The following is a 23,911-nucleotide window of genomic DNA, read 5'->3' on the forward strand; positions in this document are numbered from 1 at the left end:
TGATTCAGTGTAATTGTCTTCTTTAACTGTTCCTTGCTTCAAAGCATGTCATACTGGAACAAACATTTGAGTGTTGGTTTATGCAGAATTATGACTGAAAATATTCCTTATTCTGCATTGTAATTTTCATTGAAATATGTCTTTTGTTTTTCATTTAAAATATATTTTTCATCTTTTTTTAGTCACAAAATATTTTTAATGGCAATTCTTCACAAAATATTCTCTGCTGAGAGCATTTCATAGAATTTACATTTATTTTTAACAGCAATGAACCCATTGGGGTTTTTAATGTTGGTTCTTTTAAAATATGTCTTAACACTTTATTTAGAATAATTTTGAAAATTATAATTCTCCATAACTTACACTGAATATTAAAGTTCAGCAATAAAAGAATTGGAAAATTTTTGACCAACATTTATAAAAAATATTAAGTTAAGGAATTGATAAAGAAAACTTGGATGAAAGTGTGCAAGTATTAAAATAGATTCATCATAATTCATCATAATTTTTCAGTTTATTTATAACAACTGAAGCGTTTCTGTATTTGTATAGGTAGCAGGTGTAGTTGGTCGAGCTGATCTGCTGTGTGCCTTATTCTACTGCCTGGCTTTCCTTGCATACTGCAATGCTGTAGTTCACCACGGGGGACTGCGGAGCTCTCTCATGCTCGCAGCCAGCATGCTTCTCTGCGGACTAGCCATGTTCTCAAAGGAGCAAGGAATTACGGTTATAGTAAGTTATTAGTATATTCCTTTGTATATCTTCTTTAAAGAAAGTTGTATAGAGAAACAACACCTGACAACACAGTACTTATATGGTCTTCTGTGGTTTTGCATTTTTGCACCAGGCTAATGCTAGGGCTGTACCTTCAATAAGGACACGGTATCATCTTTCCCATTAAATCAATACCAGTAAACTTCCACCTGTTTGATACTATATATTTGCTTTAACCAAATTAATTATTTGTAGAACATGTTTCATTCCTTGGGAAAATCTTCAGCTACATAACACTGCTTAGGGGAAATTACATAGCTTTATTATTATCTTCTCAAAAAACCATCTTAAAATTTAAAAAGATAAAAATAATTAAAATAGGTGGGGAGTGCTATATAATTGCTATATAATATTCAAGTCCTAAATACTTAAAATTATAACATCTGTTTAAGTGAATAGGAATTAGGTTAGAACATAAGCAGATCCATCTTCCCTTCCCACTTCATCGCCACATTCAACCCTCCCCACCTATTTAAATTTTTCTAAAATGAGTTTTGTTTTAAGCATAGCAAAGGTACTATTAAGATGTTTTTTTTTTTGAGAAGAAATAAATTCTGTGTAATTTCACCTAAGCAATTTTATGTAGCTGAGGATGTTCCTAGGGAATGAACCATGTTCTACAAATAATTAATTTGCTTAAAGCAAATATATAATATCAAACATGTGGAAGTTTACTTTTATCGATTTAATGTAAATAAATTTTGATATGGGAAATGAAGCTGATTTCTTGCAATAATTTTTTCCAGCCGGGCTGAGTGGTTCAGATGGTTGAGGCGCTGGCCTTCTGTCCCCATCCTGGTAGGTTCGATCCTGGCTCAGTCTGGTGGTATTTGAAGGTGGTCAAATATGTCAGCCTTGTGTCGGTAGATTTACTGGCACGTAAAAAGCACTCCTGCGGGACTAAATTCTGGCACCTCGGCATCTCCGAAAACCATAAAAGTAGTAATTAGTGGGATATAAAGCCAATAATAATAATAATATCATCATCTTTTCAATTGTTACTCCTGTCTCGTCTCCTCATTGCCTTAAGTTGATGCATCACAACACAATAGCTCCAATTTATGAACTTCATTATTTTTGGTAGTGGTGGTAGTTATTGTTTTAAGAGGATTTACAACTTGGCGACCATCTTCTATATAACTCTAATCAGAGAGAGAGAAAAAATGGAGGGGTTCCGACACTTTGAAATATGAAGACATTGGCCAAAGAAAGACAAAGGGCATGAAAGTCGTGAAAATGAAAGACTCCCTAGGCCTCGGGAATCTAATACCACCGGGGTCAGAAAAGAACAAGAGTTGACCGAGGGAGGTCGGATATGATAAATGAAAAAGAGGAGTCTGACACAAGTAAGTGGAAGTAATGTCAGGACTCAGCTAAGGGTCCTGTGGTCGCCAACCTACGCTCCTAAGTTGACAGCCTCTGCGGCCCCTTTTAGTTGCCTTTTACGACAGGCAGGGAATACTGTGGGTGTCATTCTACCACTCCCACCCACAAAGGGACTTCATTATTTTTATGAAACTTAATGATAAAATAGCATTCTGCACCAATACGACCAACAGCTAATTAATCTACAACCACCACTGCATTACGCAAAGCAATAAATATTTGAACTTGCATCCGGGAGATAGTAGTTTCGAATCCCACTATCGGCAGCCCTGAAGATGGTTTTCCGTGGTTTCCCATTTTCACACCAGGCAAATGCTGGGGCTGTACCTTAATTAAGGCCACGGCCGCTTCCTTCCAACTCCTAGGCCTTTCCCATCCCATTGTCGCCATAAGACCTATCTGTGTCGGTGCGACGTAAAGCCCTTAACAAAAAAAAAAAACAAAAAAAAAAAAAAAAATTGAACTCAATATAGAAACTAAAATGTTCTCAATGTGAAACATCATACATTGGACAAATTGTAAGAATTTTTTTTTTACATGGTACAAAGAACACACGAACACAGGAAAACCACATGAAATAATTCCAACACACCTTTACTACAATGGAAAGTAATTTAATGGCAAAGCTGCACAAGTCCAAGTATGTATACGGGCTGACACCGTGCAGCGGTAATGGGGAGCCCGAGTACGTACTTGGGCAGACAGCAAAGGAGTTAAAAAACAAATTATTTAAAATTTTTAAAAAGCATGTTACACTTTTCATACTGAAAATTTTTCTGGAGAGAATTTTGTTATATTGATATCAGACTGTGTCAGTGTTGACTGCACAGAAAGATTCAGCATGTTTACTGAGGACTGATGTTTTGTGTGTATGGTCATTTTGTTGACTTACTTTTGTACTTGTTCTAGGGTTTATGCTGTGCATACGACATCATCGTTCATAGTAAGATACATCCACTGACTTTGTTAGCCTACGTGTGGCACCAAGTCTATCAGTTGTTCAATCCAAAGATGAGGAGGAAAAAGGAAGCTAGCAGTGACGACACTAGTGGAGATAGTACAAACGGGGCAGAGGAGCAGCACATGTTGGGCCCACTGTTCACAAGGCAGGTCGTACTACTGGCTACCGGAGTAAGCCTGTTACTGCTACGCTGGAGGATCATGGGCTCTATTCCACCAGTTTTCCAGAAAGTGGATAATCCAGCTTCCTTTGCCGGCAGTCTTCTTACAAGGGTAAGATTTCAGCCATGTAACAAAGGGGTTTGAGCACAAGTTTAAAGTCCATTGTAACTCATGTTAAATGTTGTAAAGAGCAGTGATGGGATATTTGATTCTGGTCATGTTACTGAATTGATACAGTGGTCCGATACATGGCACACTTTAGTCACCATTCCTGTTACATCTGTGTGTACTGGTAGGTAGCAACAACAGCGTTCAATGCTCACTGCTCCCGTCTGGTCTTCATTCTGTGAATTGTTATTCTATGTATGTCGTCCAGCCTTCAGTTTCAGGTTTATTCTGCAGCCACCTCATCGCTTCAAGATTTGAATTGCGACTGATTTTTGTACAACTTTTCTTCTTTGTTCGGTATCACCCATCTGAGCACCACATTAAACAACTGTTAGCTAAAAAAAGGCCTTCTAAATATTAGCATGATTTGGGCAGGCAAACCGTGTGATATGCGCATTGACTTCAGTAACAAATGTTTGAGCCCTTTGAATCATCTCTTCTTTGTCCCTGAATAATACCCGCACCCTATGCTTTAAAGGTCAAAATTAAAAAAAAAAAAAGTTTCACTCAGATTTATTTACGATATTTGCTACAGAACAGAACAAAAATGTCATTTCACTATGTATGTTTCACGAATTTAAAATAGTTTCAGAATTCATTCATCGTCAGAAGTACCAACTTCAGAGCATTCACCATCACTTTGAGCATCACTTTCCCACACAGTGTCTCCTTTGCTGCCATCCATAGCATTAGAAATACTGCACTTTTGGAAACTTTTCCAGATGAGGTCACCAGAGATAGGATCCCATGCCATCTTTACCCACGAACAAAGTATTTGAACTTCGGGCGCTTAATACTGGTCTTTCTCCAATCTTGAATACAAGATTCATCTATATCGTATTTCCTAGCAGCAGCACGATTTCTGATAATTTCAGCTTTCTTTATAACTTTCAGTTTTTCAAAAACATCCAAATGGGTTCTGTATGGAACATGTCTTTGTTCTTGTAGTTCTTTGGTCCAATTATGTTTGATTATAGCATCACTGCTGTTGAATTCAAGAATGAGTTTCCTTAGAAGTTTCTTCTTAAGTGCTTGAAATGGCTTGGTAGGTATATAAAACTGTGTCATTTTAATTCATACCTTGTGGATATTTTGTATTTTTGTTAGATTAGTTTATTTATTTAATCATATTATGATTATGACTACAAACTCATAAGTCCAGGTCCAAGTGTTTCAGCCACTCTACAGCACTTTCTGAAAGATGAAACAGGTCACTGGGGCTTCTGGAGTAAGCATGAAGAGGGCAGCACGGGATGACGTGGTCCATGGTCTGCTCCTCTTCACTGCATTCACACATTGGAGAATCCATCCAACCCCACTTATGGCGTAAGAAATTGTTGAGGCGACACCATAGTTTTCTTGGGAGGTCGAATCCCTTCATTTTCTGAATTGGATTTAGCTCATGAGCATTAGTTCCAGATGTTAAATTTGACCACTCATCCCGCCAGCTCTGGTTTAGATTAAAATTATTCCTCAAGAGTCGGCCGGCTAGTATACTTGCTGGTCTCCTAGATTGAAGTCGCCATCTCACCATTAAATAGCTCCTCAATTAAAGGTAATCGTAGAATGAGTGAACCTGGAACCAGCCCTCATATCCAGGTAAAAATGCCTGACCTGGCCGGGAATTGAACCCGGGCCCTCCGGGTGAGAGGCAGGCAAGTTTGACCGAGGGGCCGGCTTAAAACATTAATTACCGTTACGTGACTGAAAAATCTCGAAACTTTACATTCAGTTTTACCGGGGAAACTTTTCAGTTTCCTCTGAAAACTTCTTTCAATTCAACAACTTTGATCAGCCAAACTCTTTGACAAATCTAATACCCATAATGCCAAGCCAAACAACAATGTACCACAAGTAGTTTTTAATTCTCTAATCTAATAAAATAAAACACATTAGATACAAAAGCGTCCAACATGATGGCAAAATCCCTTTTTTTAAATCTTCCCTTGTAATTTGATCACCGGTATACTGTTCGTAGTCAGTTTATGGAAATCTTGTACCATGTAAATTAAGCCTACATGGAGTTTTAAAAGTTATGTTGAATTCGAGAATATGGTTTGAAATGTATTGATTGTCAAGTTCTTGAATGCATTATATTCAGCTCTGCCCATCTCTAATCACAATCAAATTGGAAAGAGAATAAATATCATTAACTCCTCCAAAATTACAGTTATTCGTTATTGAGCTCAGTTGGAAAGCGCACTCGCTGTACAAGTCGGTATGAGCGCGAAATGATACAAAGTTTTTAAATGTAACATGTGCAGATAAAATGACTGCGGTTTTTATAACATTTTAATACAAAAACGTGAAATTCCCAGTCTTATAATATTAGGGCAAAAACAGTAATAGGCAATCCCAAAACCTTGCATAATTTTATGTATGTAAGGTGTAACATCTGTTCTGGTCTTGATAACATAATCGTATACAATAATATTAAAATACAAAATTATGTTACGCAAGTAGGAGCAGTTTTGATTCCTGCCTGAAAGCCCAGGGACTATACAGTGCCCCGAGGGAAGTGCTGAAAACCTGTTTGGAGTTACACTCGAAAAAAGTAAAAAAGTTTAACATCTAACCCTGGACATAATGTAGACGTTTTGCAAGTACGAACATTTGATGAGACTCATTCAATCTTCAAGTAGAGCTGTTGAAATGTGCTCTGATTCCTTCCAGTTGTGGACATTCTGCTTTATGACTTCCGAGGAATCTCTAAAAAATATCGCCCGAATGTGATGCTAAGATGGTCCCTTATGGAAGTTCACCGCCGATTGCTTTTTCTGTACAGTACTTCCTCAAATCACCACAATGATGGGACGTTAACACCAAGATCTGTAAGTATGCCGTAGCCGTCCTTTCGTGAGATACAGTTTCTTGAAAAACGTGTTCTGGAGGATTTAGCGTTGATGGGACTGAAATTTCTGGACGGTTGATCCTAGAAATCGTTTCTTCAAGGAACGGATAATGCGGGATTTTTACAATGAGATTTAATTAGGATGCTCGCGGGACCACATAATTTGAACAAATAGTACGGGAAAATGTAGCTTCCGGGAACGTATAATTGAGGTTCCTCTGTAATTATGAAATTAAGTTTGCTAGATGTTTTAGGTTCTGATTTCAGGAGTAATAGGCAGAAGTTCCTTGTGACCCCATGCATGTATGATTCATGTGATAGTAAAAGCAGTGTCAGTGAAGAGGGTGAGCAGCACATTGACTGTAGTGATGGGACATTCGATTCATTTTACTGAATCGATTCATTTGATTCCGTTCACGTTATTGAATCGATACAGTGATCCGATTCACGGCTCATTGGTCACCGCTCCTACTGCATCTGTGTAGTATGTGCTGGTAAGACAGCAGCAACAGCATTCAGTGCTCGCAGCTGCCATCTGGTCTTCATACTATGAACTCCTTTCTTAGAAAAAATGCTTGTTACTCTAATACATCGAAGGTTTCCGGCGACGCAGGGTGGGAAAGGTTAGGATTAGGAAGGTAGCAGCCATGGCCTGAATTAAGGTACAGTCCCAGCATTTTCTGGTGTGAAAATGGGGAAACTACGGAAAACCATCTTTACGGCTGCCGACGGTGGGATTCGAACCCACCATCCCCCGAATGCAAGCGCATAGCCACGCGATATTAACCGCACGACAACTCACTCAGTCATTTTTGAAAATATGTATTTTTCTATCAGCTGAGGATTTTTTTAAATCGTCATATTTTGTATAGGCTACCCGAGATGTACAGTAGTCCGCTGGTTTTCTGATTCAACATACTGTTATTGCGTCTGTCCACATATGATTGAAGTCTTGTACAACGATGTGACATATGAACTGAGAAAATACTGAGCCGTTCTTCCCAATATAAAACAGGTACTTTTGAGTGGTCATGTGCATGACTCATAGTCATAGGGCAGGCTAGAGTAGAGTTTAATTGTCAAATGTCAACTAAGTTATAATACTAAGATTCATTAAACTAATAAATAGTATAACCTAATAGCCTACCTACTTACTAGCTACTTCAGAATTATGTTGTGACTACCTTTTTAACACTGTAAATAAATCCATCTATTATTTAAACCTCCCTGTAAGAAGAGGACAGTGAATGCAAATGGGTATTATTTTCAAATGAGCTGAGCTCGAGAGTCCATTATAACATACGATTCTTTCAGTGTAGCATGGCTCACTGTATGTCTCGCTTAGGGTTGCCAGATTTCCGGAAGGCAAATAAGGAACACTCCCATCTCCTTGCCATATAGCGCTAAATTAAGGCACCATAGCCATGATTAAGAGAAGAGACTAAACAAATACCGGTAATAATATAACAGCGTCAGCGTGAAATATGTAGGTACTTAATTTATTACAAACTAATAATGCGTTAGTCTTTACAGTTCACAAGTACTTGTCACTTGAAGAAGCAATTTGTAACAATTTCTTATTCAACAAAACTTTCTTGAAAAATTCCTTACAATTCTCATCATAATTGAAGTACACAAGAAGTTCATTTTTTTATTAAATCTACTGAGCATCTGTTTTTCTCATCTCTCCATTTTATTGCCATTACTGAAAATACTCTTTCAGTATAAACATTCGATAGAAATATACTTAAGACAGACTTAAGTACCATCAAAATGTTCTTCAGTTTTTCTGGGCCAATTAAACCAGTGATATATACCCACCTATCTGGCATGGTTTTACTTAGGACAGCTAGTTTTAGCTTTTCACCAACACCACTCTGACTAGAAAATCAAATTGACTATTTCTACAAATTCTGAACACATATCATCAATATTCATCTTTTCCTGTAAATCTAGTGTCTCCACTAACTTTTGAAATCTTGCTGAACTGAGGCGAGTTTTTTTAGAGTTATACAATTCATCAGGGAATAAAGATTACAATCATCACTAAAATCAAATCATTTACATAGATACTTAACACAAACCTCATAGGCATGTATAAAATCATTTTCACAGACCTTAACTTCCCCAGTAAACAAATAATTCAATTTACTTAATGTGCAAGTCACTTTGTAACCAAAAATGTATTTCCCCCCATTCTCTGTTCCTGTTGCATTTTCAAACTTTTAATAACAGTATATACCTCACAGATTGTCAGATCACTCTTTTCAAGACTAAGAACTGCCTTATTGAAAACATCTGCTAAATGTATCGGAAAATGTAGATACAATTCTACTAGAAGTGTTTGCTTACCAGAATCTGATTCTGAGGAACCTAACGAATATTTCTTAATGAATACTGGACAGTCTTTAACACTTGAAAAATAAGATACTATCGCTGGGAGGTTTCTCAGCAGTCTTTCAATAACAGGCTTTATAGAAAGCCATCTTGTTGGCACAGGTCTTAACAAATTAGTGTATTTAATATTAAGAAACTGAAATAATTATTTTAAGTGTAAAACTCTTTTTGCTGAATTTGAAAACTAATCGAATACCGGTACTTTAATTATCAACATTTCAATATCAATTGACATAGAATTCATCCCAGATTTACATGAATTGTGAACAACATTTGCACAACAATTAAGACTTGACCAAGGTTGGATTTTCTGACTTTAGGTGTACAAATACAGAATGTTTTTCCCAAAATTAGAAATTGTGGTGTCAGCAGTATAGCTTGAAATCCGGGACAACATTAAACCATGTTCCGAAATTCTGTTATAAATTTGTTGAGACATTTTATAGCACTTTCGTCCGCATCTTCATATAAGTCTATAAGTCTGTTACAAATGTATAGTTTTTCGTCGAAATACCTCACTGTTAATGGGAAACGCTATGAGAGAGCAATTTCTTGTTTACCGCACACGTCCTGCTTCCGATCACAATGCAGGAGACTCATGCTCTACATGTCCGCTAGTACCGCTAGCACACTGCCAGAGGCGCTGTTCTCAACTGTGATGGCAGATCATTGGTCAGAAATCAGAATACAGAATATTTTCATCATAACCGCGCACTTTTTCGATACTATACTATTGTCTAAACCGCGATATTTAAAAAAAACCGGAACATTGGGCGTACGGTTTGAAGGGTGCACCGTACGCGGAACAAAATGAGAAAAAACCGTATTGTTCCGGGCAAAACCGTACATCTGGCAACCCTAGTCTCGCTGCAGCGGAAGCTCGGCTCTCCGCGTGTCCAGTGAGCCGTGTGTATCTTGTGTCTCACTGAGCCGCGCTCGTTCACGATTCATTCGATGTGCCATGATTCCCTGTCTCGCTGCAGCGGAAGCTCGGCTCCCCGTCAATGTCCAGCGAGTGCGCCACTCAGCACTGTCCACTGGGAGTAAGCTGAATCGTGTGCCGTGAGCTCGCCGTTCCTGTGAATCGATTCACTCGGACACTTGAATGAATCGATACACTGCTTCGAATCATGCATTCAGTAGCCAACACTAATTGACTGGGCCTGAATATATGACCAGAATTTTCCAGTTAATTATAACTTTTCACAAACAAGTGGAGTAAGCCCTAGCTGTGGTATTTCCAAAGTAGGGAATTTATTTTCAGGCAGCGCTTAGGTGATGCTATAGCACAATACATTGAAGGTGAAACAAATAGGCATGCCACTGTTGATCTAGGATTTTCATTGACGAACCAGCACGACATACGTGTGTATTTTGCTCTTCGCATTCTAATGGAATTATTACAGTTCACAGCTTATTGGTGATACACCGTATTTTAGAACTGTCATGCCTCGTGTTGGGTTCTTTAGCTGAGTAAATATTTACATTACCTGTACTTATTGTTCTGTTAGTGTATTGGGATGGATTTTCTGAATAATATTAAACAGTTCCCATGATAATATGTGCAGTAGATCACCCACTGTACTCTAAACTCCAAGACTGCGTACTAGAAAATTGGTGGATTCCTGTCAGTGTCAATGAACGTGGTGGCTGGTGCATATGGTTTAAAGAAACCCACCTAAGTTGTTCTACAAACAAATTATTGGCAAAGATAACCTTCGTGCCAATGACATATGACTGGGCTAAATATGTACAGTATTTCTTTTCTATAAAACCAGAATTTATAGGCTATACATCCTATTTTTATTTTATTTTCAAAATCTTCATCCACTTAAAGGCTGTCTGAGACAAAGAATACACAAAAACAATTTCATTCAAAATTGAAAACATCTGAAGTAAAGTATGTCTCAGTGTGGCGAATATAAGTGATGTCTGAGTATCAAGAGGGAACTCCTGAGCACTTTCAGTCCCCAGTCGATGAACTCCTTGGAACTGATCTTGAAGGTCATCATCAGCTCTGTCGTCTTCTTAGGGACGGTCCCTCTCGCACCGATCATGAAACCCTCACTTTTACGTAGCCCAGCTCATATTTATTCTTATAATATGGCACTGTAGTCTTCTTTTCTCTGACTGCTTTGTCTGGTTGATTGGAGTGCATTTCAAGTCTTACTGTGGGGTCTAATATATGTCCTTTCTTCGCTTTAATGGCGATCATGTCTGTCCTTCTCGTGCTGCCATTTATTCCGATGCCATGGACTTCCTCATACACTTGAAATTCTTTCTCACGGAGTGTCTGTGCTATGGACTATCTGATGTTGTGATGTCTGGTGTTTCGAAGAGCTTCACTGAAGGTGCAGAATCCAAGATGTGAGGTAATGTTTTAGTCTCATTCCATCTTCTGCAGCGGTTACCATCAAGGAACTTTCCCAGAACAGCTCTTACAGGTGGAACTTTACATGCCATTTTCAGTGTGTCTCTCCACCCTGTGCTAGAAAAACCACCGTGAGAGGCTGGATTATCAAGATATTACTGTATGTTCATGTTGTGGACCAGTCAGTACATGGGAATAATAGCTCTCAAATTAGCTAATTGGATTTGGCAATGCAATTCAGCTGGTTTACTCTCGTGGTATATGTTTTATGTTCTTTCTTATGGCTATGGGCTGGTTTGAAATACTTTGACCACCCACCTTGCTTGAAGACAGTTTAATATCATCATCATAAATTTCCCTCATCAACTCCTGTTGGTTTGGGATGTTTCTGGCACCTTTCCATCTTCCTGTATCCAGTCACGATTGTTCCTCCTCAGTTGTATTCCAATCCATGTTTCTTTTAATCATACTCTTCTTGATCCTGAGTCCTCTTACCGTCGTTCCTTCCATCTGGGTCTCCATCGTCCGCTTTAGTATCCTTTCTTCCATCCTCTTAACATATCCGTTCTTACTCTATCCTTTCTTGTCTTTAATATCATAATCCTTTAAAAGTTCATTTCACTGGCCGGGATAATAATGGTTATTAATTGTGGGTTATCTTAATCCTGTCCTGTTTCAAGCTAGAATTCTTTAACGAAATGTAAGTGAGGTTTGTTGTGTTTCAGATTCTCACATACAATTACATCTATGCTCTGAATGCCTGGCTACTTGTGTGTCCGCTGTGGTTGTGTTTTGATTGGTCGATGGGCTGCCTTCCTCTTGTAACTCTAGAACACTCAGTAGATCCACGCATCTTTGCTGCACTTGCTTTCTGGATGGCTTTTACAGTCCTGCTTTGGCGCTGTTTTTCGTGTTCAAGAGGACGAAGTCGCAGGTAAGAGAAAATATATTTTTGTGCTTATTCTTCTTTTTTCCCACATGAAATTTCAAAGCTTAAATTAAAATTTTTAAACAATCGTGATGACAGGGTCAAAGGTAAGAGCTAAGAAAAATACATTTCTATGTCCATTCACCTTTCTTTCCTGGTGAAATTTTAAATTAAATTAAAATTTTTATACAGTCATTCTTGGTAAATGAAGCCATTTGTTTTTTCTTTAATTTCATTACACATTGTTTGTTAATAAGTTTTTTTTTACAAGTTACTTTACATCACACTGATACATATAGGTCTTATGGCGACAGTGGGGTAGGAAAGGGCCAGGAATGGGAAGGAAGGGGCCGTGGTCTTAATTAAGGTACAGCTCCAGCATTTGCGGGTGTGTGAAAGTGGGAAACCACAGAAAACCATCATAAGGCTGCTGACATAGAGGTTCAACCCACTATCTCCTGAATACAAGTTCACACCCGTAACCACACGGCCACCTTGCTCAGTTTGTTTAATGATGATACATGTTTAATATCTGTTCAGGTGCAATGAGTATCTCTTGAAACAGATAGCTCTTAAAAAGACAATAATAATAATAATAATAATTGTACCGGGCGGCACACCTCCACGCCGCTTATTTAAAATTTGCGCCAATTGAAACTCCTCTGCTGGAGGAAGTCTGAACTTTATCTACGGTATTAATTTTCAAGTTTCTCAGAAGATGTCACTACTGGGAAATGTTGTAGTTTCTGAACTGGGTCGTTTTCGACGCATTTTTGTTTCCCTATTGTAAGAAGTGTGAACTTTCTCTTCTAGAGGACACTACTGAAGATCAACAATAGTGCACCCTAGTGCGAAGTGAAAGAACTGTTTTTTGGAGAAATTTTTATTTCAAAAGTTTGTTTCTTGTTAAATTTCTTTCTGTTATTGTTTAAGTTGGCTGTATACCCCTTTCTTTCCCCTTGTTTTGTATTTAGCCAATCCCGAATTTTTAAAATTAATTTCTAACCAATCAGGTGTATCTTCTCCAAAGGGGATATGTTGCTGTACCCTAGCCAATAAAGTGATTGTGGGCGGGTGTTTTCTTCCCTGAAACGCCTCGAACTTTCCGCGAGAGTATATAAACTGCTGATTTTGGGGTCTCTGGGCCACTTCTGTTCCATCTTCCAGTGTGTAAAGTACATAGCAGGGGGCGGGAAGCGCCTCTTTCTTCGGGCAGCAGTTTAACAATAAGGTAATGGCCGTATAATAACTTCTTTTCTTGCTAGCTCAGCAGTTTAGCTCTCGGGGCGGGTCCGAAGCGTTTCCACCTTGTAACTTTCCCTAAAATGTAAAGATACCTTGTATTTATTCTATCCTTTAAGCTACATATTGGGATAGAGAGTGCTTAATCCTCTCGAGCTCCCACTCATATTGTGTTGAGGTGAACTTATTTCTCACAACCGATTCTTCCCTAATGTAATGTAAATTGTTCTTTTCTAAAGTCACCTCTGTAGTATGGGATTAGCCCTTGCATTAGTGGCCTAGAGCCAGATTAGGGTTTTAAACAAATGCATTAGGAGTGCAGTTCGCCTCCTCTCAAATTGGTAGTTTAGAGGCAATGTAATTAATCTTTTCTCATTTAATAGGCCTCAGTAGGTTGGGTATCTTACCCCTGTGTTTATGTCCTTAGAGGACAGCTTGAAAGTCAAGTTTGGTGCGGTCTTTTATAGGCCAGAACATTGAGAGCGTATTGCTCTTTTGAAATTTGATTTCTGTGTGCCTCGAGCAGGCTTTACTGTGTAATTTTGGAGCAAGTGCTCCTGGGCATGATTGGGGTCTTCTGCCCCTTTGTTGAATTCCTGTATATTGTAAAATTGGGCTAATTGTTCAAGTATTGTGGGTTTGGCTCTCGGAGCCCATCCGGTAACTCTGTAATTGTACATTCTCGAATAGTGGCCTTGCTACTCTGTACCTGCCATGCTTGTTATTTTTTTGATTTTATAAAGAAAATATAACCTTGTTAAATTTTACATGAACTCTAATGTCGTAGCTTGAGACCTGTTCACACCCGCACCTTCTTTCACCTCTAACTACCACGGAAATCTCCGTAACAATAATAATAATAATCTTCATGACTCCTCTGATTATAATGAAAGCATCCCCCATGGACTCTTTAAAAGTTGGATGACTTTAACCTCATTTATAAAACAGACTAGAGACCATTGACACAGGAGCAATTTTTAATTTATTGTGATAGGCCTTTATAAGATTTTCTTGTTGATGACATTGGTTATTTTCCTCTTGATATACCGTACATAGCTCAATGCGATTGTTTTTCCAAGGCTCTTCCAGCTGTGTGTTTGTTAGTTTACCATGTGATATTTCAACCATCCCTGCACTTCCACTTAAAAAACAACATATTATGCAAATTATACACAGTATACCTGGAGTCGGCAATGCATCAGCTGCCTGGCCTTTTCAGGTAGCTCACAGAGAAATTTTAATTACCAGGCTATTGGGTGCTCTGAGTGAATACCATTGAGTTGTGATTAACACTGCAGCAAGGCAGTGCATGGGAAACAGGCGAGAGAAAGTTCACTGCTCCATCCCCTCTTAAGTGGCCGGATCACATGTTCATTTCATTTCGTATCCATTTATGTTTCTTAAACATGAGGAATTGTGCCTCACTATTGAAAGATATTAATCAAAGTAGAGGTACAACTGAACTCAAAATAATCACAAAATGGCTTATGTTTGAAGAATGCATAAGGCAACAAAGTGAAGACTAATTTTGATCTTTTGTGCCCTGTAACAAATACTCATATACCGAGCATGTGGCTGCACAGTTTGAATCACATAGCTGTCAGCTTGCATTTGGGAGATTGTGGGTTCGAACCCCACTGTCGGCAGCCCTGAAGATGTTTTTCCATGGTTTCCCATTTTTACACTAGACAAATGCTGGGGCTGTACTTAAATTAACGCATTCAATGCCAGACCCATATATATATATGCATTATTGAACGCCGTGCCTTGTCCGTCAAATCCGTACATATACATTTTGGTGCAGTGTCTACTTCACCGAAAGCGATCTGATGTTATTTTGGCTTTATTGGAGTGAAATATCTTTCCCACTAATGTGGAGCCACGTGGCGCTTTGAAGTGTACGTTCATCTCTTATTGACAAAGAAATTGAATGTTTCCTCAAAGGGTATTTTTTAATTTTTTTAATGATATTTGTTTGGGGCGTCGACCTAGAAATATCTTTTGCCCCTACCTCATAGGGTAAATAGTGAATCCGGAGAGCTATATTTTGATATGGAAGATGAAGAATATATATGGGACGATATTGAACTACAAAAAGTGCCAGACAAGGTAGTAATGATGAATCTGATGTGGAATTATCACCTCCTCTTCAGTTGTCTTTTTCTCAAGTGTTACGGATGTTGATAATACCTGTTTGTGGATCAACACATTTAAAAAATTATATTTCAGTAATAGTATCACTGAGTGGAGCAGCCATGTGTGTTAAAATGCTACGGCTATGGAGCCAAGCTCTGCATTCGGGAGACGAGTGGGTTCGAACCCCAATGTAGGCTGTCGTAAGAAAACTCCTACAGTATCCCCTACCTGTACTAAGAGGCGACCAAGGGATGATGATTTTAGAACTATGAGACTGCCTGTGATTGGTACCATTACGTGAGGAACACCATGGGTCGATGTTACTTGCGATTAATATCAACATAGATTCACAATTAAGTATTTATTTATTTTCCACCTAGTCGATACAGTGATTGCTTAAGGCAATTTTTAATGGTCAAAAGTGGTACATGTTTCGTATATTATCAACATCTTCAGCCACATAACACTGTTTAGATGAAAAATATATAAAATTGACAAAGTAATGCTTTAGAGGAAGTGTCCTTAAAATTAACATAAGATTGACAACATTAAAACAAACAAATAACTCAAGAGAAAATATATAAATTATTTCTACAATAGAAAGCAGTCGTCAAGGAAACACTTGTACAATATTCCATAGAGAATATGTCCTAATAAATATTCTTTTCTTAATAATTCATGAAAAAAGATCAATTTAAAAATTAAAAATTATACAATTTATAAGTAATTATCGAAATGAAGAAATCCTGATATCACAGTGCGGCTCTTATTATTAATGTAGATGAAAATATAACTAATTCCTAGTTGTCAAATCTTATTAAGGCTGCTTTCCTTTGGAACAGTAACTCCTGTAATTATTTCACAGTTTTGCGCCGGGTGTAATATTGATGATGCGTTCTTCCTTGCTCTTGCACCTGAGGAGGTGGAGGAGCAGGGGATATAGGTGTGTCAAGAACTTCCTTGCTGTCACCTATAGCTTCAACTGAGGAGGAATAAGTTGTAGGGCTATCTGTAGGTGGAGAAATTCCAATTCTTTTTTCGTGATCCTTCTCAAGCATTTTCAGATATACTAGAATTTGATAATATAATGGATTCTTATATTCTACAGCCTCATTAAGGTTATCATTTTTTTTTTTTTTTTTTTTTTACAAGTTGGTCTAGATGAATGTATAGGTCTTCATATGTGTTAATTAAGCTGCCCTTTTTTTAACTTTTTTATGATGGTCAGGTCTTGTTCTATGTTGGAAAATTTATGACCTGTGGCAGTCATGTGTGATCCCATTGCTGAGAATCTTGTATGTTTTTCAGCATTCACATGTTCCAAATATCTAACTTTAAAATTGCGGCCAGATTGTCCTATGTATGTATTCTTACATTCAAAGCATGTGAGTTTATATATTCCCGAATCAAAAAATTTATCTTTTTCCAAGAGATTTATTGTATCATGGTTGAAAATACTATGTTTCATGTTGTTATTGGTGGAAAATGCAATTTTGAAATTTTTTCTCTTAAATAAATTTGTTATTACATGAATGTTTGGATTATTATATGTGAACTTGATATATTTTTCAGTTTTACTAGGTTCGACTGCTAATTTAGATTGTTGCTTCTCCGAAAATTTATTAATTATTTTATCAATCATGTTATTGTTGAAACCATTCAAGAGGGCTTGTTGTCGGATAAACAACAGTTCTTTATTCCTTTCAGATTTGGATAAAGGAATACTAAACGCTCTGTTAACGTAACTATAATATGCTGATGTTTTCTGTGCCTCAGGGTGTAACGAGTTGTTCTTGATAGTGGTCAGTGTGAAAGTGGATTTTCTGTGTATTTTGAAAGAAAATCCTTGTTCTTCTCTTGTTGTGACTATGTCCAGAAAATTCAGTGATCTTTCAACTTCTTCTTCTAAAGTGAATTTTATATTGGAATCCAAATTATTCAATATATTTAAAACTTTATTGCTATCGGTGAGTCTGTTATCTATTATAGCGTAAACATCGTCCACATAACGTGTCCAAAGATCCAAACCCTCTATTTGATTAATAATTTTCGTGTGTTCCAAATAGTCTAAGTATATATTAGCCAATATTCCTGATGCTGGGGCTCCCATTGAGAGTCCTTTTTGTCGGTAAATTTTATTATTAAACGTAAAATAATTTTGATTTAACACTAATTTTAAAACATTAATAAAATCTTCAATTTCTGGTATGCTTACTAATTTGTTCTTCGTTAAATTCTTCTTAATGATTCTGACAGTGTCTTCTATTGGAATGTTTGTATACAGGTTGGTTATGTCAAACGAACATGTCGTGTGAGATGATCCAAGTTTAAAATCTTTAACTAGATTGCAAAAATCCACTGAGTTTTTGATAGGTGTTTTACAATGAAATATGTATTTACTTGATAAGAAATTATGTATAAATCTAGAAGTTTTATAAATGGGGCTATTTTTTAAATTTATGATAGGTCTAATCGGTTCTCCCTGTTTATGTAATTTCGGTAGTGCTCTCGCAGTCGGGAGTCTAGGGTTCATATTTATTAATGTTTGCACATCATGTTCATTAAACAAGAAATACGTGCTTTTTAATAGTTTTTTAAGATCCCTCTGAATACGTGATGTCGGGTCTTTATCAACTGTACTAAACGAATTGTTATTAAAAAATGTTTCTGTTTTTTCAATATAAACATTTCTATCTAAGGCTACAACTGTTCCTCCTTTATCTGCTTTTGTGATAATTAAGTTATTTAGTTTGATTTTTTGTTTCAAGTTATTAACCGCCTTGTTGGTGCCTCAAAGTGATTGTAAACCTTTTACTAAAATAGGAATTTTCTTCTTAGCTTCATCCTTATGTCATTCTGTAAGTCTACAGGTAGATTCTGTATTGCTGTTTCTGTTTCAGCTAATGTGGTGATTAAATCATAACTTTTGTTTGAACTTGGCCAATTGAAATTAGGACCTTGACTTAAAATAGAGGTTTCTTCTTCATTAAATTCTATCTCAGACAAGTTTTTAATTGGAGGTGGATAAACACTATCATCAAACGTAACATTAGGAACTAACCTTCTTTCTTCTCTATTAGATGCTAAATTTTTCAACTTAAATAATTTATTATCCAAAATTTCTTGTTTCATTTTAAGTGTGTTCTCCATTTTCTCATTGATATGTTTCTGGAAAGAATCCCATTGCAGAGGAAGCAAGTTCAGTGGTGCTGAGAGGTGCGCGAAGTACATTTTCTCATTAAGAAGTTTCTTTCTCTTATACATAAATTGAATTTCTCTTTTTAACCATATTTTATTGACCTTCATTTGAGTAAACTTATGATGATTAGACTATAGTTTTTCTTTGGGATTCTTTCCAGAAACATATCAATGAGAAAATGGAGAACACACTTAAAATGAAACAAGAAATTTTGGATAATAAATTATTTAAGTTGAAAAATTTAGCATCTAATAGAGAAGAAAGAAGGTTAGTTCCTAATGTTACGTTTGATGATAGTGTTTATCCACCTCCAATTAAAAACTTGTCTGAGATAGAATTTAATGAAGAAGAAACCTGTATTTTAAGTCAAGGCCCTAATTTCAATTGGCCAAGTTCAAACAAAAGTTATGATTTAATCACCACATTAGCTGAAACAGAAACAGCAATACAGAATCTACCTGTAGACTTACAGAATGACATAAGGTATGAAGCTAAGAAGAAAATTCCTATTTTAGTAAAAGGTTTACAATCACTTCGAGGCACCAACAAGGCGGTTAATAACTTGAAACAAAAAATCAAACTAAATAACTTATCACAGAAGCAGATAAAGGAGGAACAGTTGTAGCCGTACATAGAAATGTTTATATTGCAAAAACAGAAACATTTTTTAATAACAATTCGTTTAGTACAGTTGATAAAGACCCGACATCACGTATTCAGAGGGATCTTAAAAAACTATTAAAAAGCACGTATTTCTTGTTTAATGAACATGATGTGCAAACATTAATAAATATGAACCCTAGACTCCCGACTGCGAGAGCACTACCGAAATTACATAAACAGGGAGAACCGATTAGACCTATCATAAATTTAAAAAATAGCCCCATTTATAAAACTTCTAGATTTATACATAATTTCTTATCAAGTAAATACATATTTCATTGTAAAACACCTATCAAAAACTCAGTGGATTTTTGCAATCTAGTTAAAGATTTTAAACTTGGATCATCTCACACGACATGTTCGTTTGACATAACCAACCTGTATACAAACATTCCAGTAGAAGACACTATCAGAATCATTAAGAAGAATTTAACGAAGAACAAATTAGTAAGCATACCAGAAATTGAAGATTTTATTAATGTTTTAAAATTCGTGTTAAATCAAAATTATTTTACGTTTAATAATAAAATTTACCGACAAAAAGGACTCTCAATGGGAGCTCCAGCATCAGGAATATTGGCTAATATATACTTAGACTATTTGGAACACACGAAAATTATTAATCAAATAGAGGGTTTGGATTTTTGGACACGTTATGTGGACGATGTTTACGCTATAATAGATAACAGACTCACCGATAGCAATAAAGTTTTAAATATATTGAATAATTTGGATTCCAATATAAAATTCACTTTAGAAGAAGAAGTTGAAAGATCACTGAATTTTCTGGACATAGTCACAACAAGAGAAGAACAAGGATTTTCTTTCAAAATACACAGAAAATCCACTTTCACACTGACCACTATCAAGAACAACTCGTTACACCCTGAGGCACAGAAAACATCAGCATATTATAGTTACGTTAACAGAGCGTTTAGTATTCCTTTATCCAAATCTGAAAGGAATAAAGAACTGTTGTTTATCCGACAACAAGCCCTCTTGAATGGTTTCAACAATAACATGATTGATAAAATAATTAATAAATTTTCGGAGAAGCAACAATCTAAATTAGCAGTCGAACCTAGTAAAACTGAAAAATATATCAAGTTCACATATAATAATCCAAACATTCATGTAATAACAAATTTATTTAAGAGAAAAAATTTCAAAATTGCATTTTCCACCAATAACAACATGAAACATAGTATTTTCAACCATGATACAATAAATCTCTCGGAAAAAGATAAATTTTTTGATTCGGGAATATATAAACTCACATGCTTTGAATGTAAGAATACATACATAGGACAATCTGGCCGCAATTTTAAAGTTAGATATTTGGAACATGTGAATGCTGAAAAACATAGAAGATTCTCAGCAATGGGATCACACATGACTGCCACAGGTCATAAATTAGCCAACATAGAACAAGACCTGACCATCATAAAAAAGTTAAAAAAAGGGCAGCTTAATGAACACATATGAAGACCTATACATTCATCTAGACCAACTTGTAAAAAAAAAAAAAAAAAAAAAAAAAAAAAATGATAACCTCAATGAGGCTGTAGAATATAAGAATCCATTATATTATCAAATTCTAGTATATCTGAAAATGCTTGAGAAGGATCACGAAAAAAGAATTGGAATTTCTCCACCTACAGATAGCCCTACAACTTATTCCTCCTCAGTTGAAGCTATAGGTGACAGCAAGGAAGTTCTTGACACACCTATATCCCCTGCTCCTCCACCTCCTCAGGTGCAAGAGCAAGGAAGAACGCATCATCAATATTACACCCGGCGCAAAACTGTGAAATAATTACAGGAGTTACTGTTCCAAAGGAAAGCAGCCTTAATAAGATTTGACAACTAGGAATTAGTTATATTTTCATCTACATTAATAATAAGAGCCGCACTGTGATATCAGGATTTCTTCATTTCGATAATTACTTATAAATTGTATAATTTTTAATTTTTAAATTGATCTTTTTTCATGAATTATTAAGAAAAGAATATTTATTAGGACATATTCTCTATGGAATATTGTACAAGTGTTTCCTTGACGACTGCTTTCTATTGTAGAAATAATTTATATATTTTCTCTTGAGTTATTTGTTTGTTTTAATGTTGTCAATCTTATGTTAATTTTAAGGACACTTCCTCTAAAGCATTACTTTGTCAATTTTATATATTTTTCATCTAAACAGTGTTATGTGGCTGAAGATGTTGATAATATACGAAACATGTACCACTTTTGACCATTAAAAATTGCCTTGAAGCAATCATTGTATCGACTAGGTGGAAAATAAATAAATACTTAATTGTGAATCTATTGAAGTGCGATACGGACCATGAAGCTGATTTTATGTAATTATATCAACATGTCAGGAATACCATGGGTCTGCGCTACCTATGAGTAGTACCACTTTATGAGTAACAATGTGGGTCTACGTAGCCTGTTATTAGTGAGTATATGTGAGAAACACCACGGGATAGTGTGAGTCCCTGTGATTAGTACACCTATGTGAGGAACACCATGGGTTTGGCTGGCACCCATGATTAGTACCACTGTGTGTGAAAACTCATGGGTCTGCATTACCTTGAAAGTAGGTCCATTATGTGAAGACCACCATGGGTTTTTGTTACCTGTGAGTGTTACCGTAATGTGTCATACGCAGTGGGTCTACATTGCCTATGATTAGTAGCATTATGTGAGCAACACCATGAGTATGCGTGGCCCTTGATTAATTTCACTAAGTGAGGAACACCACGGGAATATTGGCGCCCGTGATTAGTGCCACTATGTGGGGAACGCCATGGGTCTTCATTGCTTGTGAGTAGTACCCTTATGTGCAAAATACTATGGGTTTGTTTTACCTGTGAGAGTGGTGCCATTGTGTTTGACATACTCTGGGTCTACATTACCTGTGATTAGTACCACTATAGGAGGAACACCATGGTTCTGCTTTTACCAGTGATTTGTACTATTATGAGGGGCTGGTGACCTGGATTTTGGACCCCTTTGGACAAGAAGCATCATCTCAGAAAATATGGTGTTGTGAATTGGATCTAGTGATTGTTTCATTTTCTCATCGTCATTCGTTTTAGATTCTGGTCAGTGGATGCATTTTGAAGTTTTAATTATCGTGTCATTTTGTTGCACCTCGTACCATTAGGGGCTGATGACCCAGCTGTTAGGCCCCTTTAAACAGCATTCATCATCATCATCATCATCATCATCATCATCATCATCCTCCTCCTTTCTCATTTCCAAGCAAATGTCGGGACAGTTCCTATTTATAGGCCACTGCCGATTCCTTCCACTTCCTTACCCAGTTTCATTCACCATAATTCATTTCATCTTTATTATCTTCTCAACTGGCATTAGGTATGGCATCCTGTAAAATATTATCCCACCTCATCCTCAACTCCATATTGAGAAGCGGGACTAAGGGTTTGATATCCATTTCATTAATATTACCGGTAAAAATTTATCTGTAAAAGTGCTTCTTCCTTTAAAAAAAACCCCAGCCTGGTCATCAAAACTCAGCAGTGAATAGGTTAAGGAAATGGTTCCTTCCTTCCCACTCCTAGCCTTTTCCTATCTCATCGCCGTCAATAAGACCTATTTGTGTTGGTGCGACATAAAGCAAATTGTAAAAAAGCAAAAAAGACCAAAAATACTCATATTCAAGAATCATCTTTCTTCTGTGTAGTCTAACCTAGGACATTTGTGAGATGGACATCCTCCAGGCCTCTTGTCATGTGCTGCTTCTTCATCTGTTGACATGTTCTTCCTCCCATGATGTCTGTCAGCATTCCTTATTGTGGTCTTCCTCTTCTAGTCAACTTTTCCCTCCATCAGTGTTTTTTTTTTTTTTTCCAAACAATCCCTTCTCGAGGCATTCCCAAGTCATAATATTTTCCTCCTCTTGATTGTCCTCATAGCTTCCTCTCCTATCCTCTTCAATACCTCTTCATTTCTCTCTCTGTCTATCCATTTCACCGTCTCCACACCTACAGTTCAAAAGCCTCAAGATACTGCACATCTTTTTTCCTTAACTCTTTCACTGTCTACTCGAGTACGTACTCAGGTTCCGCATTACCGCTGCACGGAGTCAACCCGAATGCATACTCGGGCTTGTGCTGCTTTTCTCCCTGTGGGTGGGGGTGGTAGAATAACATCCACGGTATCCCCTGCCTGTCGTAAGAGGCGACTAAAAGGGCCCCCAGGGCTCTGAACTTTGGAGCGTGGGTTGGTGGCCACGGGGCCTTTAGCTGAGTCCTGACATTGCTTCCACTTACTTGTGCCAGTCTCCTCACTTTCATCTATCCTATCCGACCTCCCTTGGTCAACTCTTGTTTTTTTTTTCGACCCCGACGGTATTACATATGCAGGCCTAGGGAGTCTTTCATTTTCACGCTCTTCGTGGCCCTTGTCTTCCTTTGGCCTATACCTTCATTTTTTGAAGTGTCGGACCCCTTCCATTTTTTCTCTCTGATTAGTGTTATATAGGGGATGGTTGCCTGGTTGTACTTCCTCTTGAAACAATCACCACCATTTGTGCTGCTTTGTCTTAATTGCTTTGATTATAGCCAAAGATGATGGCAAACACCATCTGTTGCACACCATTGGAATCACAAAGATATTCTCTTTGCATTAGCGCTGCCCTAGGT

The 23,911-nt window shown here is 37.0% G+C and overlaps 1 protein-coding gene across 2 annotated transcripts in view; it reads left to right on the forward strand.

The window, feature by feature from the left end:
* The window catches only part of LOC136885710 (protein O-mannosyl-transferase TMTC4), a 140,049-nt gene that overhangs the window by 31,184 nt on the left and 84,954 nt on the right, over positions 1-23,911 (forward strand). For both annotated transcript variants that reach the window (XM_067158427.2, XM_067158428.2), the window contains 3 exons: positions 553-732; positions 3,070-3,393; positions 11,795-12,003. In XM_067158427.2, the coding sequence (XP_067014528.2) occupies positions 553-732; positions 3,070-3,393; positions 11,795-12,003 (713 nt within the window). The remainder of the gene's footprint in view (positions 1-552; positions 733-3,069; positions 3,394-11,794; positions 12,004-23,911) is intronic.

This window comes from Anabrus simplex, chromosome 14 (assembly GCF_040414725.1).
Source record: "Anabrus simplex isolate iqAnaSimp1 chromosome 14, ASM4041472v1, whole genome shotgun sequence".
NCBI lineage: Eukaryota > Metazoa > Arthropoda > Insecta > Orthoptera > Tettigoniidae > Anabrus > Anabrus simplex.